The sequence below is a fragment of the Canis aureus genome, chromosome 5 (genome assembly GCF_053574225.1).
Source record: "Canis aureus isolate CA01 chromosome 5, VMU_Caureus_v.1.0, whole genome shotgun sequence".
Taxonomy (NCBI): domain Eukaryota; kingdom Metazoa; phylum Chordata; class Mammalia; order Carnivora; family Canidae; genus Canis; species Canis aureus.
Genome location: NC_135615.1, coordinates 82,229,199 through 82,248,658, shown reverse-complemented (window position 1 = coordinate 82,248,658; position 19,460 = coordinate 82,229,199). Strand labels below are relative to the sequence as shown.

Sequence of the window (19,460 nt, the reverse complement as noted above, 5' to 3'; positions counted from 1 at the left end):
AAGCAGGCTCCCCGCGGGGAGCCCGATGCAGGACTTGATCCTGGATCCTGTGAGCTGAAGGCAGACACTCAACCCCTAAGCCACCCAGGTGTCCCGGGACAAACTTTTCTACGAACTAAAGATTGAGAGGTTTCATGAAGGAGCTAGAACTCCCTGTTGGGTCTTCAAAGAAAGGCAGGCTTCAGCTAAGTGGATGGGAATATGCAACAAGGAAGAAAGCAGTATGGCAAAGTGACAGCCTGAAAGATGAGAGCTCCTGGGAAAATCTGGGAGATGAAGTGGTAAATCTGGACACGGGTCAAATTAAAGAGGGCTCTGGGGAACCCTGGGTGGCGCAGCGGTTTAGCGCCTGCCTTTGGCCCAGGATGCGATCCTGGAGACCCGGGATCGAATCCCACATCGGGCTCCCGGTGCATGGAGCCTGCTTCTCCCTCTGCCTATGTCTCTCTGCCTCTCTCTCTCTCTCTCTGTGACTATCATAAATAAATAAAAAATAAAAAAAAAAATGTTTAAAAAAAATAAAGAGGGCTCTGAATGTAAGACTAAGTTTAGCTTTTAACTTGTTAGCAATGAATAAGCACTGAAGGTTTCTGAACAGGGAAGTAATATAATTAAAGCTGTAATTATCAGAAACTTTCTAAGAGCCCCCTCAACAAACTTTCTTTATGTAGAACCATTAATAATACACCTTTACCGGCCTAAGATATACCACATCTCATTTTGACGAAGATATGAATCACAAAAAAATAAATGGTGTCTACAGAAGTCAACTAAAATGGAGAGTTAATTCTAGAATGATTTTAAAAACTGTATCTAAATGCCAGAGCATTTATAATTTTACTATTTAAATTTGTATTTTATAATTAATACCCTTCATGTTTAAAGTTTTTGTGTGATCTCAGTCAAATTCAGTGTTTGCTAAACATATACTATGTTAAAATAAAGAATTATTATAAGACTTAGTGCTAAACTCTGGCTACTCCCCAAGAAGGATCTCAGAAATACCTTTGTGCACTCCTTTCCTGTTTTCCTCTGACTTGATGTCAAATGTCAAGTTGAAGATAACACCTTGACCTCTTTGGAGTACAGATACTAGAAAAATCCAAATATGAAATTATATCAAGGTGCCTACATTGTACCTAGACTTATACTCTTCTCTGATTCTAATTATAAAATTAATATAAATCTTCATTTTGCATTATCTTCATTAAAAAGTCAAAATACATGCCTCCGAAGTAATATTTGGAAATATGACCACAGGCAGGATGGCGTCTGCTCTCATACTGAATACTTACTGTGTGAGAACCGCTGAGTGATTGGGGTTCCAGGGTAAGGGTACGTCCGACTCTCCCACTGAATGTGTCCTTCCTGGACAGCCTTTATGAAACCATGATAACACTGGTGGGCTACACCTAAGACAAAAATAACAAAGGCCTCAGCCTGAATACTTCATTTTTCAAATTATTAAAATTCCATCTATTAACTGTCTTATTACTCTTGTAAGACTTAAATTTCTTAAAGGAACTCCAAACTTCTCTGATTTTTCATTCAAAGAAAGAGATTTTTTTTTTAAAGATTTTATTTATTTATTCATGAGAGAGAGAAAAAGAGAGAGAGAGAGAGAGAGGCAGAGACACAGGCAAAGGGAGAAGCAGGCTCCATGCAGGGAACCTGACGTGGGACTCAATCCCGGGTCTCCAGGATCACACCCTGGGCTGAAGGCAGCCCTAAACTGCTGAGCCACCCGGCTTCCCAAAGAGAATTTCAAAACTAGAAGACCAAATCCTTTCACTTCACCATGGTTCAAGGAGGTTAAGGGTTACAAAGCTCAAGATTACAAAATTAGCTCACACTGTAACTGTTCCTCTTTAAGTCATATTGTGAGGCAACACATTAAAATAACTGGTAGAGGCACTTGGCTCAGTCATTAGAGCACAGGACTCTTGATCTCTGGGTCATGAATTTGAGCCCCACAAGGATGGGCAGACTTTACTTAAAAAAATAGTAATAAAAATAAAATAATTGGTATTATTTATTCCAAAGCAAAGGGACTAGGGGATAATTTAGCTTTGTGAGAAAGAGCATGGTAAGAACAGTGCCTGGGGGATCCCTGGGTCGATCAGCGGTTTAGCGCCTGCCTTTGGCCCAGGGTGTGATCCTGGAGTCCCAGGATCGAGTCCCACGTCAGGCTCCCGGCATGGAGCCTGCTTCTCCCTCCTCCTGTGTCTCTGCCTCTCTCTCTCTCTCTCTCTCTCTCTATCATAAATAAATAAATATTTTTTTCTTAAAAACAAAAACAAAAACAAAACAAAACAGTGCCTGGAATATAAAATAACAGGTGTTCATAAATATCTATGGTTAAATCATGGCAACCAAAGATAGTCCATCTTAAAGAGATAATAGCTTACACGGAATTAGGAAAAGATGAATTTGTAACTAAGGAAAGATGCTTTAAAAAGTGAGAACTTTTACTATAATGGTGGATACATGCATGTCATTATATATTTGTTCAAACCCACAGAATGTGCACTCTAATGTAAACTATGGATTTTGGGTGGTGATGATATGTCCATGAGGTTCATCCACTATAACAAATGTACCACTCTGGTGGGGGATGTTGACAGTAGGAGAGGCTGTGGATTGAGGAAGGATAGGGGATTCACAGGAAATCTCTGAACTTTCTGTTCAATTTTGCTATGAATGTAAAACCACTTTAAAAAACATGGTCTATTTTTTTAAGTGAGAGCTTCGTATTTCTGGAACAATCTAAACTTTTTTTTTTAAGATTTATTTATTTATTTGACAGAGAGAGAGAGAAAAAGTACACAAGCAGCAGGAGGGGCAGAAGGAGAGGTAGAAGCAGGCTCCTCAAAGAGCAGGGAGCCCAATGTGGGGCTTGATCCCAGAACCCTGGGATCATGATCTGAGCCTAAGGCAGACACTTAACTTACTGAGCCACCCAGCTGCCCCTGAAACCGACTATCTTTTCAATACATGAAATGACTATCTTTTTTAATTGTATTTAATTAATTAATTAATTAATTAATTAATTTATGATAGTCAGAGAGAGAGAGAGAGGCAGAGACATAGGCAGAGGGAGAAGCAGGCTCCATGTACTGGGAGCCCGACGTGGGACTCGATCCCGGGTCTCCAGGATCACACCCTGGGCCAAAGGCAGGCGCTAAACCACTGCGCCACCCAGGGATCCCTTGAAATGACTATCTAATTTCACAGAGCAACATTCTGAATGAAGAGTATAACAAATTGTTATACTTTTTTTTTTTTTTAAGATTTTGTTTATTTATTCATGAAAGGCACAGAGAGAGAGAGCGAGGCAGAGACACAGGTAGAGAGAAGCAGGCTCCATCCAGGGAGCCTGATGTGGGACTCAATCCCAGGACTCCAGGATCAGGCCCTAGCCTGAAGGCAGCGCTAAACTGCTGAGCCACCCAGGCATCCCAAATTATGTTATACTTTGAAAGAACATTATCATTTTTTAAGTCATGTCACCTCAGTGGATCCTTAAGTAGAATCATAGTACTTATACATGTTTTCCAGTGAAGATTATTATCCCTTGGCTGAACTCACAGTTAAGAATTAAACCCTAAGGGGTGCCTAGGTGGCTCAGTCGGTTGTGTCTGCCTTCAGCACAGGTTATAATAATCTCTGGGGTCCTGGGATCGAGTTCCAGAGTCAGGTTCCCTGCTCTGTGGAGAGTCTGGTTCTCCCTCTTTCTCTGCCCCTCCCCCTCATCTGTTCGTGCTCTTTTCCCCTCTCTCAAACAAAGAAATAAAAAATATATATAAAAAAAGAAATTAGGGATCCCTGGGTGGCGCAGCGGTTTAGCGCCTGCCTTTGGCCCATGGCGCGATCCTGGAGACCCAGGATCGAATCCCACGTCGGGCTCCTGGTGCATGGAGCCTGTTTCTCCCTCTGCCTATGTCTCTGCCTCTCTCTCTCTCTGTGACTATCATAAATAAATTAATTAAAAAAATTAAAAAAAAAAGAAATTAAACATTAAAAAGACACAGCTACTTTTTTTTTTTTTTTTTAAGATTTTATTCATTTATTCATGAGAGGCACAGAGAGCGAGCAAGGCAGAAACACAGGTAGAGAGAAGCAGGCTTCATGCAGGGAGCCTGATATGGGCCTTGATCCCAGGACTCCAGGATCATGCCCTGGGACGAAGGCAGGCGCTAAACCTCTGAGCTACCCAGGGATCCTCAACACAGCCACTCTTAATGTGTGACAGCACTGCCACTATACATTGATGAAGAAAGTAACACAGATTTGTAAAAGCTGAATTTGAGGTAAGATAGCAAGGAATAAAAGACAGGTACTTAATGATAGAACAGGGAAGAAATAAATGATAGAACAAGTCATTGTCTAGGCAATGACTTTCTTCCCCCAGAAGACTTAAGTCTGTGAGTACCAGGTTAGGTAAGGGTCCTCTCCCTTTAAAAAAAAAAAAAAAAAAAAGGAGAAAAAGGAAAAAAAAAAATACACACCCCAAAATAATAAGAATGCCAAATAAAACCAAGAATAAATTCATATATTTGATTAGATCACAGCCCCTCATCTGTGATTTTTCTACCTCTATTTTAGAGACAGAATCATCTACTTCCACTGTGTAGGCAGCCAATCTCTCCTGAAGAGTTCAGTAAGTCTGCAAATAGAAGCAGGCTATGCATACCAGTATTACCATTTATGAGGAAATGAGCACAGGGCCCAGCAAGCAGTTTCAACATAGCTAGCTGATCCCTCAGTCTTCAGGGTGCACTCTGAACAACTGACAACAACCCTATGCCCCAAGAGAACTACCTTGATGAAAGCAAAAGATTTTAAGACTTGCTCCGATCTTAAGGTTTTTCTCTGTCATACCTCTGACTGCCTGTTCCTACTAGGAAAGAACAAACTGATACAACCCTTACTTTGATCAAAGATTATTCAACTGGTCTGATCATCTTCATTTAAAAAAACAGCACCCCCCCCACCAAAAAACCCCAAAAAACCAGGCCCTTGGGCAGCCCCAGTGGCTCAGCGGTTTAGCGCCATCTTCAGCCCAGGGTGTGATCCTGGGGATCCGGGATGAAGTCCCACGTCAGGCTCCCTGCATGGAGCCTGCTTCTCCCTCTCCCTGTGTCTCTCATGAATAAATAAATATTTAAAAAAAATAAAAAATAAAAATTTAAATTAAAAACAGACCCTTTCCACCTAAAATGTAATGAAGCCAAGGGGCACCTGAGTGGCACAGTCGGTTGAGTGTCCAACTCTTGGTTTCCGCTCAGGTCATGATTTTGGTGTCGTGGGATGGAGCCTTGTATCAGGTTCACGCTCAGCAGGGAGTCTCCTTAGGACTCTCTCTGCCCCTCCCCTTCGCTCTTATTCTCTCTCTCTCAAATAAATAAATAAATCTTAAAGTAATGAAGCCAATTAACTGATATCTATTAATTAAAAATACAGCACATCTAGTAATTTCAACAGTTAGCCAAAGTTGAAATCCTGATTAGAAAATGGAGGAAAAATAGGAGAAAATAATTTTTAAAAGTAAAAGATATGGATAGGGTCCATATCACTTAGAGATAAAATTGAGCAGTAAATGTTTGCACAATCCCACATTTGCCACAATTAGCTACTTTAAGAAACAAAATGATATCCTCATAAAGAACATGGACTCTAAAGCCAGACTGCCTGAATGTGAATCTTTGATCCCCCATTTACTACCTGTGTCACCTTGGGTAAATTACTTAACTATGCTTCACACTCCATTTCTTTACCAATCCAGAGTCTCTGTGAGGACAGGAAAGCAGTCACAATACTGCCTGACAACAGTAAGAGGTATATTCATGTTAGCTATACCATTACCCCATATCCATCCCTACTTCACCTGTTCAAGAACAATACAATCTACCCGATCAACTCTAAGAATATAGAGAAAAAGAACACTCGCTTTAAAACTGCAAGTTGGATGAGATATCATAAGATTCAAGCTGTTCCTAAAACTAACCAGGATTAAGAGAAAAGGGAAATGCAGAGTTCATTTCTCAGACTAAATTTTAGAATCATAACACATTGAAGGGAGAGAGGGGAAAATGAAATTGGGACCTCAAAAATAAATCATTAAAACATATTTTAAATAAATAAATAAACCTTTCTACTGTCCACAGTACCTTTGATAAGTCGATACCACTGTTTGCAGACAAGAGCTGCAGTTTTGTGTTCCTGGTATGGTGAAAGAAACGACAGGATATACTCCAAAACCTCTTCTGGCAGCTCAGACATAGACCTGTTGTGTCTCATCTCCTCAGCCTCCAGTGCTGGGTGGGGGTCCTCATCCTGCTCCATTGTCCCTTCCAGCACAGCCTCTTCTTGGTCCACAGCCATGAAACTGTCATCTTCACTGTCCGAGGAGCTGGCCATGACATTCCACTCAAACAGCTACAGTGGGAAATGAACAAACATCAGTAAACTCTGTCAGAAGCTCTGAAACAACTCAGGCACACTCTTCCAAGTGGTACATGATTTTCTTTTTAGACCCTCAACATGTAATCTGTTCCTCAGCACTTTCCCACTCTGGCTGTGAGCCACCTTCATTTGTCAGGTAGAGCTCAAAAATTAAGCCCATCCCAAATCTAACAAACCACTAAAGACTTCTGATTGTATTTTTTTCTCTCCATTGTAAACCAGAATGACAGCCGAGTTCTGGTATAACCATAAAATGGGGAAGATGGTTCTAAGGCAAGCATCTGACTGGCAGACAGCAGAGTATAGCAACTAGGCTCCCTTGGCATGACTCAAGACCTCAAACTTCAAAGGAAAAACAAACTGTGGATCCTACAAAGAGTAATAAGAATATTCTGAGGATGTGGATTAAGAAAAGTTTTTCTAGTTTTTATACCAAGACAATTCACTTAAGAGGAAAACAAATGTTCCAAGAATAGGCTTAACTAGCTAAAATACCATATATAAGGCACTATTTATATTGGAAAGCATCAAAACAGATCTAGGGAGTAAAACAACAGAAACAATATATATGCCTATCAATAACATAATAGATAAGTTGTGGTACATTCACACAATGAAATCCACACAATGGAATACAGCAAGAAACTACAGATACCCACACAGATAAATCTCTTAAACATAATACTGAGCAAAAGACAGATGAGTACATACCACATGGCCTGCTTATATCAAATTTAAAACTAGGCAAAATTAATTCATCTATTCCAAGTGAGTGCCATAGAGGTGCTGGTAAAGTTGTTTCCTGATTTGTTATACGGATGTGTTCAGTCTGTGAAAAATCCACCAAGATGAGTACTTAATGTTTAATGCACTTCTTTCTCTAAAGTTTACCAAACTAAACCATTATCAACAGTTACCTCTCATGAAGTAATTAATTAAAAAAAAATCACTATGGATGATTTTTAACTTTTTTCCATATTCCCTAAATTTTCTAGAAAGAGCAAATATGTTAAATACACACATAGGGGCAAGCAACTCAATTATACCACCCTTCTGATGTTTCATGCAAACCTTGAGATAATAACAGTAAAATGAAGGGAATAGGGTGATTTATGTAAGAAGTGTGTCACAAGTCAGATTCTCTGGGAATTAAATGCTAAAAAAACAAAATTAGGAATGAAAAAGGTTTAATGGGGCGAACTCTTGTGAGAAAAAAAAAAGAAAAGAAGGGGGATCCCTGGGTGGCTCAGCGATTTGGCGCCTGCCTTTGGCCCAGGGCGCGATCCTGGAGTCCTGGGATCGACTCCCACGTCGGGCTCCCGGCATGGAGCCTGCTTTTCCCTCCTCCTGTGTCTCTGCCTCTCTCTCTCTCTGTCTCTCTCTCTCTGTCTATGATAAATAAATAAATAAATCTTTAAAAAAAAAAAAAAAAGAAAAGAAAAGAAAAAGAGGAAGCAGGAATGGGCAGGAGGAACAGAGCTCAATGCACACCTGACAAAGTCTGTCCAACAGAGTTTAGGAACAAGGATGGCCAAATAGGGAGTTCCACTATGGGGTTCATCTATCACTCAGCCACTGGCTGGGGGGTACTCCAAAGCTGAGGCCTACCCTGAAGGGACTAACAACTTTCTTTAGTTATACTCCTTACAGATGGGCAGCAAGTCCTTTCTTGGACATCTGAGTTCATTTTCTTATCTTCTAATATATCTATCCCCTTGACCATACATACCTACTGAGACCATTCACCTTACAAATTTCCAGCATTCCCTCTAGCCCTGTTGCAAAGAATTATTAAATAATGGAACGAGAAGAGTGATCTTGAAATACACTTGGGGCTTTGAGAAAGATCTGAAACATTACAGGGGTGCCTGGCTGACTCAGTCATTAGGGCATGTGACTCTTGATATCATAAGTTTGAGCCCCACACTGGGTGTACAAATTAAATATATCTGATATATTTAATGTTAATGTTAAATATATTATATTCAATATATTTACAAAAATATATTTTAAATATATATATACTTAAATCGGGGGCCCCTGAGAGACTCAGTTGGTTAAGTAACTGCCTTCAGCTCAGGTCACAATCCCAGGGTCCTAGGAACAAACCAGCATTGGGCTTCCTGCTCAGCAGGGGAGTCTGTTTCTCCCTGCCCCTGATCCTGCTTGTGCTTTCTCTCTTGCTCACACTATCTCATAAATAAATAAATAGATAGATAGATAGATAGATAGATAGATAGATAGATAGATAGATAGATAAATAACTTTTAAAAAATCTGAAATGTTCCAAAAGATGAGGGGGGTGGGAAAAGCAAAGAACAGCAATTTCTTCCCCCCTCATCTCTACCACTCCTGTAACATATATACAAATTATGTACAACATCTTAAAAACTGGAAGAATGAGAGATGCCTGAGTGGCTCAGTGGCTGAGCATCTGCCTTTGGTCAGGGTGTGATCCTGGAGTCCTGGGATAAGTTCCGCATTGGGTTCCCTGCATGGAGCCTGCTTATCCTCCCTCTGCCTGTCTCTGTCTCTCTCTGTGTGTCTCTTGTGAATAAATAAACAAAATCTTAAAAAAAAAAAAAAAACCAGAAGAGTGGCCAGATTAAGGAAAGTGAAAACATCAATCAGCTCATGAAATAGCTTCCAAGAAACTCATCTATCAAATTAGCTCATGATACTGCAATGTATCCTAGAAAAGTGGCTGCTGGAATCTTGATGATGGTGAACAATTGGTGGCTAACCAGAAGTAGTAGAGTAGCCTAAGTCCTCCTAGTTGGGGAAGGAGGGACAGTGGCAGACAGAAGGTAGTGGCAATCCCCCTCCATTCCCCAAAAGTAGAGGAGTGTTTACTGTAGGTTTAGTGTAATTGTATTAAATTATCCTAGATAGTTACTCCCATCTTGGGTGAGCTGTTTTTCCACATGCTTAAACTCACTAGAGGAAGGCCTTTCCATTTCCAGCCCTAACTCCTAACCTAAAGAGTAGAGTCATGTAAAATATAAAACAAAAAAATTTTTCTGGCAAAACAAGGGTACTTTTTACTCCTGGGAAAAGATTACTTTCCATATTCCTTCTTATTCTTTCTCTTACAAGTTATCATTTCTCACTTCCCACTGGCTATCTTCCCTAATTTATTGACTTTCTCATATTTTTAACTCCCACTCGGCTCTCAAATTTACTAGGGAAAAGAGTCCAAAGAAACAGATTCCTTGAGTTTGGCTCCATTTTTCACATTTGATTTAAACATAGCATCTCAAATACAGTTGTTCCTTCACTCAACAGCTTGACAGATTGTGAGGCTAGGGTCTGCGTCAGAACAAACTGAATCAGTGAAGGCTGCAAGAGCTTATTTATAGAATACTATTTTTTTCCCCAAGCGAAATAAAAATTTGTTTGGCCCAATAAACAACGTCTTACTCACTTTCCAAATCTTCTCAAAGTACAATTAGCAAGCCGACATAAGGGGACTTGCACTTTTGTAATACCTAGTTTTAAGTAATTCTCCCATTCAATCATTTCCCTGTCCACAAAAGCATCAAACGCAATGCTCCTGAAGGCATGTTTGTGAACTTGGCCCTGAGCACAAATGCCAATGGGAACACACAGCGATGGGCTCAGATGCGATTCCTCTGTAATTACACACCTAGCACCAATTTGCACAGCTCCTCATTTTCACTTCCATGATTAGGTAATGAAATCATCACTCATATTCCCACAGGATATGGAGGCATTCTGAAACAGTTTTTGTTTTCTTCATGCCAAAAGAAGCCATACAAAACAATTCACATGTAGTTATTGTTAATTCACTGAACGTGGTTTTCATGAAGTCTTTTTTTAACTTAAGATTTTTAAAAATATTTATTTATGACACACACACACACACACACAGGCAGAGACATAGGCAGAGGGAGAAGCAGGCTCCTCGCAGGGAGCCCGATGTGGGACTTGATCCTGGATCCTGGGATCACGCCCTGAGCCTAAGGGAGATGCTCAATCGCTGTGCTACCCAGGCGTCCCATCCCAGGATTTTATTTCTTTTTTTTTTTTTTTTTAATTTTTGTTTATTTATGATAGTCACAGAGAGAGAGAGAGAGAGAGAGAGGCAGAGACACAGGCAGAGGGAGAAGCAGGCTCCATGCACCGGGAGCCCGATGTGGGATTCGATTCCGGGTCTCCAGGATCGCGCCCTGGGCCAAAGGCAGGCGCCAAACCGCTGCGCCACCCAGGGATCCCCCAGGATTTTATTTCTTAAGTAATCTCTATACCCAATGTGGGACTTGAACCCACAACCCCAAGATCAAGAGTCACACCCTCTATAGATTGAGCCAGTGAGGTGCCCCCATGAGGTCTTTATTTATTTTTATTTTTTTTAAAAGTAATCTCTATACCCAATGTGGGGCTCAATCCCACCTCCCTGAGATCAAGAGTTGTGTGCTCCACTGACTGAGCCAGCCAGGTGCCCCATCATGAAGTCTTTAAAAGAAATCTTCCTCTGGTCAGCCCCGGTGGCTCAGCGGTTTAGTGCCACCTTCAGCTTGGGGTGTGATCCTGGAGACCTGGGATTGAGTCCCATGTCGGGTTCCCAGCATGGAGCCTGCTTCTCCCTCTGCCTGTGTCTCTGTCTCTCTGTCATGAATAAATAAATAAAATCTTTAAAAAAAAATCTTCCTCTGACCCCTCACTTTGTGTTAGGCCTTCCCCAAGTTTTGGGGACAAACCACAAACTGCAGTCTGAGTTCCTTGAGGGCAGAGACCACGCCTAGCCATCTTGTCTTGCTAGCATAGACATGCAAATGAGTACAAGGTTTACTGAAATTTCTACTCATACTACCCTACCCTTGTGCTGACTTTGCATTATTTTATAATAGGAAATTACATCATCAGTACATCCAGGAATAGCAGACCCTACCCTTATATGTCACTGGATGCTGCCAAGATATTTTATTGGCCAGAATTAACATATCTCTCTGGTTCCTTGAATTTTGACCTTTTAAGGTGTACACTTGCCTGAGAGTCTGCCAGACTCCTGAGCCATTCCCAACGACCCTTTGCTGGGTCAAGATGGGTGGTACTAAAGAAACAATTTATTTGGCCCAGTAGTATCACTACTATACTATACTATATATAGCATACTATGAGACTACATCCAACTAAATACGAATCACTTTTAAAAATCCAAATACCTTGGTGTGCCTAGCTGGCTTAGTCAGCAGAGCATGTGACTTGATCTCAGAGAGCTCAAGCCCCACATTGGGCACAGAGCTTATTAAAAAAAAAAAAAAAAAAAAATTCCATATACCTTGCCTATCTGAAGTATAAATTGAGGTTAAGATTTTGAGACTGAGAGGGATGCCTGAATGGCTCAACGGCTGAGCATCTGCCTTTGGCTCCAGGCGTGATCCTGGGGTCTGGAATCAAGTGCCGCATCAGACTCCCTGTGAGGAGCCTGCTTCTCCCTCTGCCTATGTCTCTGTCTCTCTTTGTGTCTCTCATGAATGAATAATAAAAAAAAAAATCTTAAAAAAAAAAAAAAGATTTTGAGACCAGGAGATCTGGCTACTATTTCTACCTGTAACACTGTGTGACCTAAGCTAGGGCACACAGGACAACATGGGAAAACCCCCTTACCCCTAAGTAATGAAAATTCCCTACCTACTTTATAAAGATTCTGTAAGGGTAGCAGATACCAAAAATTACTCTGAACTCCCTAAAGGAAACTGATTAACTAGTGAAGAGTTAAAATCAATTCACAGAAACTCAGGATGGGAATTAAACTACTTTGTTATCCACGTACAAGTTTTTACCAGATCCTACTACAATATTTGATTAACTGTGTCTTTGATTTCTGACAACTAGACATCTAACAATCCTCTTGAAGTAAACATGTCTTTATGAAAATCAAAATATGCTTCACTTACTAAAAAGAAGCTGAAGATTTAAAATGCAATCATGATTATTCTTCATAATTTCAAAATACTAAAAAAAATGCAGTAAGGGTAACCTCTCAGTGACAGTAAAATAAAGCATCGAAACTTAACTGAAGAACATGTGGCTGGATTGAATGGATAAGTACCCACAGTCATCCCTCCACATGAGGGCTTCTGAGGCTTCAGGAGCAATGCAGCAACCTCGCACAGATGTCAATGAGGGGTTACCCACCTGGGCAGCACTAATGTCAGCTAAAAGGTATTAAACGCTACTCTTGGGGGGATCCCTGGGTGGCTCAGTGGTTTGGCGCCTGCCTTCTACTCAGGGCGTGATCTTGGAGTCCCGGGATAGAGTCCCGCATCGGGCTCCCTGCATGGAGCCTGCTTCCGTCTCTGCCTCTCTCTCTCTCATGAGTAAATAAAATAAATATATATATATAAAAAAAAACACTACTCCTGAAAAGTACAAAATACTGTTATATGCAGATTTACAGAAGACCACAATATGATTCAATCTAAGATGATAACAAGCCTTATTAATATATTACATTATTATCATTATTCTAAGTCAAATAAAAAAGTTATAGAAAATGGTAAAATATAAATTTCTACCTTACTTCATGCATTCAACAAATATCAATGAGACATTTACTGTATGTGAAAATACTGTGCTTACATCTTACGGAAATTAAAAAGGAAAGGACAGGGGTCCCTGGGTGGCACAGCGGTTTAGCACCTGCCTTTGGCCCAGGGCATGATCCTGGAGACCCGGGATCGAATCCCACGTCGGGCTCCCGGTGCATGGAGCCTGCTTCTCCCTCTGCCTGTGTCTCTGCCTCTCTCTCTCTGTGTAACTATCATAAATAAATAAAAATTAAAAAAAAAAAAAAAGGAAAGGACATGCCAGGGCACCTGGGTGGTTCAGTTGGATAAGCGCCTGACTCTCGGTTTCAGCTCAGGTCATGATCTCATGGGTTGCAGGATCGAGCTCTACATGGGGCTCCACACTCAGTGGGGAGTCTGCTTGAAGATTCTCTCCCTCTGCCCCTGCCCCCACTTGCATGTTTTCTCTCTCTCTCTCAAGTAAATAAATCTTTTAAAAAAATAAAAGGGGGGGGGGGGGAACGCCTGGGTGGCTCAGTGGTTGAGCATCTGCCTTCAGCCCAGGGTGTGATCCCAGAGTCTCGGGATCAAGTCCCACGTCGAGCTTCCTGCATGGAGCCTGCTTCTCCCTCTGCCTGTGTCTCTGCCTCTCTCTGTGTATGTCTCTCATGAATAAATAAAATCTTAAAAAAAAAAAAAAAAAGAGGATATGCCACTATTTCCTCTCAAGGACATTAACCTGGTAAGAGCCAAAGACACATAAATAAAGAATACCAACACAGGACAGACCTATGGTACAAACACAGAAGGAGATGGCATCCAATTTGTCTGAGCAGGAAATTACACAAAGGCAAGCATTTCAACTTTAAAGAATATGCAGGATTTCAAAGGATGAAATGAGGGAAGGTGAAGGGAATAAAGATCTTCAAATTACTATCTCTTGAAATGATATTCTCTGCTACTTCCAGAATTACCTTTTGGACAAAGGTAAAAACTATTTGTTACTCTATGGGTGTTATGCAATTTGCATACACTACTTAGTATTTCATCTACAGTAACATAAGCTCATAATCTGGAGACTCCTTAGTTCCTGACAGTCAATGTTTTGACAAATGGTAGAAATAGAATAATTTGGCGTAACTACTGCTGCTATTAGCAAACTGTGAGCTATTTTGACAAGCAAATTCAGAGAGCTATTTCTATACAGGATTCCAAACCTAATAAGAGATATCAGCCACAATAAGCCTTTTAAGTGGTTAACTCATCAATGTGTTATCTAATTAAGACTCCCTTTAAGGAAATCAAAAAGTATTTTGCCAAACTACCCACTTAGTATACTTTTATTCTTTACAACAACGGATATTAAATGAAAGCACTTTATGACTCTTTTAGAGTAGCAGCAGAAATGGACCAGTCCTCAGAGCATTCATATTCATATCTAACAGTCAAAGGTTGTTATTACTAAGTATATGATCAAGAAAAGTGTGGTTTTGGGATCCCTGGGTGGCGCAGCGGTTTGGCGCCTGCCTTTGGCCCAGGGCACGATCCTGGAGACCCGGGATCGAATCCCATGCTGGGCTCCCGGTGCATGGAACCTGCTTCTCCCTCTGCCTGCGTCTCTCTCTCTCTCTCTCTCTGTGACTATCATAAAAAATTTAAAAAAATTAAAAAAAAAGAAAAGTGTGGTTTTATATCATGAATGGAAATAATATAACAGAACTTTATTTTTTTTATTTTTTTTTTTAATTTATGATAGTCACACACACAGAGAGAGAGAGAGAGAGAGAGGCAGAGACATAGGCAGAGGGAGAAGCAGGCTCCATGCACCGGGAGCCCAACGTGGGATTCGATCCCGGGTCTCCAGGATCGCGCCCTGGGCCAAAGGCAGGCGCCAAACTACTGCGCCACCCAGGGATCCCTATAACAGAACTTTATTATTTTTTTTGTAAATTATTATTTATTTATGATAGTCACACAGAGAGAGAGAGAGAGAGGCAGAGACATAGGCAGAGGGAGAAGCAGGCTCCATGCACCGGGAGCCCGACGTGGGATTCGATCCCGGGTCTCTAGGATCGCACCCTGGGCCAAAGGCAGGCGCTAAACCGCTGCGCCACCCAGGGATCCCTAATACACAAATTTATATTTTGTGAGAACTTGAATTTTTTTATTTCTCTTGAATTTTTAGATTTTACAAAAAGAGTAATAATTTTCAAAATATAGAATAATTAGGATTGTAATAATTTAACATCTAACAGTAATTTAAACAAAAGGCTTTCATTGGAAATACAGTATGAATCAGAGGAGTCACGATTACAAAGTCGCATTATTTTTTTTGTTTTTATTTATTTATTTATTTTTTAATTTTAATTTTTAATTTTTTTAATTTTTTTTTACAAAGTCGCATTAAAAGGTACATTATACTGGGTTTGGAAATTTTCTCCCTCTCAAAAAAATTACTTAAGAAAGTAAGAAAAATGCAAAAGGATGAGATAACCATACTGTAACAGTTAGTAAACTGTATTCACTCAAAACTGACTGCATCAGGCTATAGAAATGCTCATAACATACCTACATCTCCCTCTATGCTCCCACAATACTAAGTATCTGCCAGCAGTACTAAGCATTACTACACTGCAGTCATCTGCCTCCTCCCGTCCCCTTAAGGACACAAAAGAAAATTGTTTACAGCAACCATACAAGAGCTTAGGAATAAACAAGCAAATACAACTTGATGAATTCATTTTAGAGTCAACAACAAAACCTAAATGTTAATTCCTACATATTCTGATGGAAAAAAACTTCCTTATCAAAAAGTAAAAAAAAAAAGGGGGGGGGGATCCCTGGGTGGCTCAGCAGTTTACCACCTGCCTTTGGCCCAGGGCCCAATCAGGGAGACCCGGGATCGAGTTCCACATCGGGCTCCCTGCATGGAGCCTGCTTCTCCCCCTGCCTGTGTCTCTGCTTCTGTCTCTCTCATGAATAAATAAAATCTTTAAAAAAAAAAAAAATATACAGAAGCTAAGCAAATCATTACTATCTTGAAGATGTTCAGATTTTTCTGTGATTATGCACCTTCCTTCTGATGAGAGAAGTGTGCACAAACCACTGCAGGTCAGAATTTTCTTAGCCTTTTGCAGAAAGATTCTATCACAATGGTTCCCAGATTTAATGAATTTCACAGATCAGTAATTTTTTTTCAAGTGACATACGGTCAACAAATTTTTATATTCCCAAATAAGGACAAGGGGGAAAAAAAGGGACACTTCCTTTTGAAGGAAATACTTAAACAAGTATTTACTTGTATAAAGTAAAAAGAATTTATTTTAAAAAGTACCCCTTTCATTGAAGTAGATCTGCAATGGATGAGTAAACCAGAAAGCTGTTAGCCTTTCTTAAAACTGAAGTCATGAAATGGTGATTGCTTAATCATTGACCATTGCTGGTCAATCCTTAATGCAGGGGAGACTTTTGTTCTCTTTATTATTTCATTCTTTTACTGGATCTTGAAGTTTTCTACCTTACATAATTTTGGAGTGAAGTTTAAACTTGTTCTTTTTGTGTGTTTGAAAGTAGGGCAAAATAGCATCTTGTGTGAGAACCCAATGCTTAAAACGTTATCTTCTATGTAAAGTTTTGAAAACTGTATGGTATGCCTGTAATACCCCCAATAACAGTAATAAAGGGATGCCTGGGTGGCTCAGTGGTTGAGTGTCTGCTTTTGGCCCAGGGCGTGATCCTGGAGTCCCAGAATCGAGTCCCACATCGGGTTTCCTGCATTGAGCCTGCCTCTCTCTCTCTCTGTATCTGTCATGAATAAATAAATAAAATCTTAAAAAAAAAATAACAGTAATAAAATTGGACTGATATATTCAACTGCAGTGCTAGTTAAATCTTATTAAAAATATAGATCTTGGGATGCCTGGGTGCTCAGTGGTTAAGCGTCTGCCTTTCGGCCCAGAGTATAATCCTGCAGTCCCGGGACCGAGTCCCAAATCAGGCTCTCTGCATGGAGCCTATTTCTCTCTACCTGTGTCTCTGCCTCTCTCTCTCTGTGCCTCTCATGAATAAATAAATAAAATCTTAAAAAAAAAAAAAAAAAAAAGAGAGACAGAGAGAGACCTTAGGAAATTTAGTGGGGAAAACAGTTAAAAAAAAAAAATTGTAAATTTAAAAGCATTGTATAAAAAAGCCAACTAAAGAAAAGAGTGGCAAGGGTTTTTGTTTTTTTGTTTTTTTGTTTTTAAGATTTATTTACTTTAGAGCTATGTGTGTAAGTGGGGTGATGGGGAAGCAAGGCAGAGGGAAAGAGAGTCTTAAGCAGACTCTGCACTGAGCGCAGGGCTTGATCTCATGACTCTGAGATTAGGACCTGAGCTGAAATCCAAGAGTCAGACACTGAATCAACTACGTCACCCAAATGCCCCAAGAACAATTAAGATACTTCTAAAAGAAAGTTAAAAATAGAATTGCCCTATGATCCAAAAATCATAGGTGCCCTAGAGATTAGAAAATGTTAAATGGCTCATCATAAATTGAAAGTTTTCAGAGGATATATACCTTGATTAAGGGTATTTACCCATTACGTAGATGACATCTGTGTAGCTCGGTTCTCTTTTTAAGATTTTATTTATTTATTCATGAAAGATATATATATATAGGCAGAGGGAGGAGCAGGCTCCATGCAGGGAGCCTGATGCAGGACTCAATCCCAGGACTCCAGGATCATGTCCTGGGCCCAAGGTAGGCGCTCAACTGCTGAGCCACCCAGGCATCCCTTTGTAGCTCATTTCTGTTTTGTCAATAGTCTAAGTTTAAATTATGTGGGTAATGAAAGCTATAGTTGATTCTGGCTTCTGTGTTCTCTTAGGTGAAGTGTAAATTTCTAGAAAAAGATAGGATTTACAAAACTGACTCCAGAAGAAACAGAAAACTCAAGTAGTCTTATTCTTTAAATAGCATAGTGTTTACTTTTGGTTGAGTCTGAGGTGGGTAATGAGAGGGGCACACAGAAGCTGAATATATCCTGGTCATGCCTTATTTCCTAACATGGATGTGGGTACAAAGTGGTTCGTTTTATTATCTTTTGAGTTGTGCATCTGTGTCCTATACAGTTTTTTTTAAATTGTAGTAAAATATATGTAACATAAAATTTACCGTTTTAATCATTTTATTTATTATTATTATTATTATTTTTTAAGATCTCACCCATTTATTCATGAGAGACACACACAGAGAGAGAGAGAGAGAGAGAGAGAGGCAGAGACACAGGCAGAGGAAGAAGCAGGCTCCATGCAGGGAGCCTGATGTGGGACTCAATCTGGGACTTCAGGATCATGCCCTGGGCCGAAGGCAGGCGCTAAACCGCTGAGCCACCTAGGGATCCCCATTTTAATCTTTTTTTTTTTTTTTTTTTTTTATGATAGTCACACAGAGAGAGAGAGAGAGAGAGAGGCAGAGACATAGGCAGAGGGAGACGCAGGCTCCATTCCCCGGGAGCCCGACATGGGATTCGATCCTGGGTCTCCAGGATCGCGCCCTGGGCCAAAGGCAGGCACTAAACCACTGCGCCACCCAGGGTTCCCCCATTTTAATCATTTTTAAGTGTTAAGTGGCACTGAGTATATTCATATTGATGCCCATCACCACTATTCATCTTCCTTGACTAAAATTCCATACCTATTAAATAATAACTCTCTGTTCTCCCTCAGCCCCTGGCAGCCACCATCTGCTTTGTGTCTAGATGTATTAACTACTGTAGGTACCTATACAAGTAGAATCCTGCAGTACTTACCCTAGTATGTCTGGCATGTTCACTTAGTACAATGTCTTCAGGCTCCTTCCATATTGTAGAAGGTGTAAGAATTTCATTCCTGTTTAAGGATGAATAATATTCCATTGTGTGTATATACTACATTTTGTTTATCCATTTATCAGCTGGACATTTAGGTTATCTCCACCTTTTTGCTATTATGAGCAATGTTGTTGTGAACATAGGTGTACAAATAATGTTTCAGTCCATCTTTTCAGTTCTTTTGGGCATATAATCAGAAATGGAATTGCAGGATATGGTAATTCTAATTTTTTAAGGAACTACCATACTGTTTCCCATGGCTGCACCTCTGTATGATTTTGTATGTATATTTTTGGCTGTTAAAAATTAATTTTAAAAAAACAAAGACGGGGCAGCCTGGGTGGCTCAGCGGTTTAGCACTGCCTTTGGCCCAGGGCGTGATCCTGGAGTCCCGGGATCGAGTCCCACATCAGGCTCCCTGCATGGAGCCTGCTTCTCCCTCTGCCTATGTCTCTGCCTCTCTCTCTCTCTCTCTCTAATAAATAAATAAAATCTTAAAAAAAAATAAAAATGAAGAAAAGACTCTATCTTTCCCTTCTCTGATTATCCTCTCAAATTTGATGTCTTTCTAGGTAATTTTTCTATGCATTTATATATATGGAGACTGTGTG

At 40.2% G+C, this 19,460-nt stretch overlaps 1 protein-coding gene across 5 annotated transcripts in view; it reads right to left on the bottom strand.

Annotated features, from left to right (window-relative positions):
- The window catches only part of FBXO42 (F-box protein 42), a 101,299-nt gene that overhangs the window by 45,795 nt on the left and 36,044 nt on the right, over positions 1-19,460 (bottom strand). For 3 of the 5 annotated variants that reach the window (XM_077899468.1, XM_077899471.1, XM_077899469.1), the window contains 3 exons: positions 6,171-6,438; positions 1,296-1,412; positions 1,006-1,092 (listed from right to left, as the gene is read on the bottom strand). In XM_077899468.1, coding sequence (XP_077755594.1) covers positions 1,006-1,092; positions 1,296-1,412; positions 6,171-6,438 — 472 coding nt within the window. Of the gene's footprint in view, positions 1-1,005; positions 1,093-1,295; positions 1,413-6,170; positions 6,439-7,176; positions 7,198-19,460 lie in introns of those variants that run through there. The other 2 variants (XM_077899472.1, XM_077899470.1) reach the window with 2 other exon arrangements.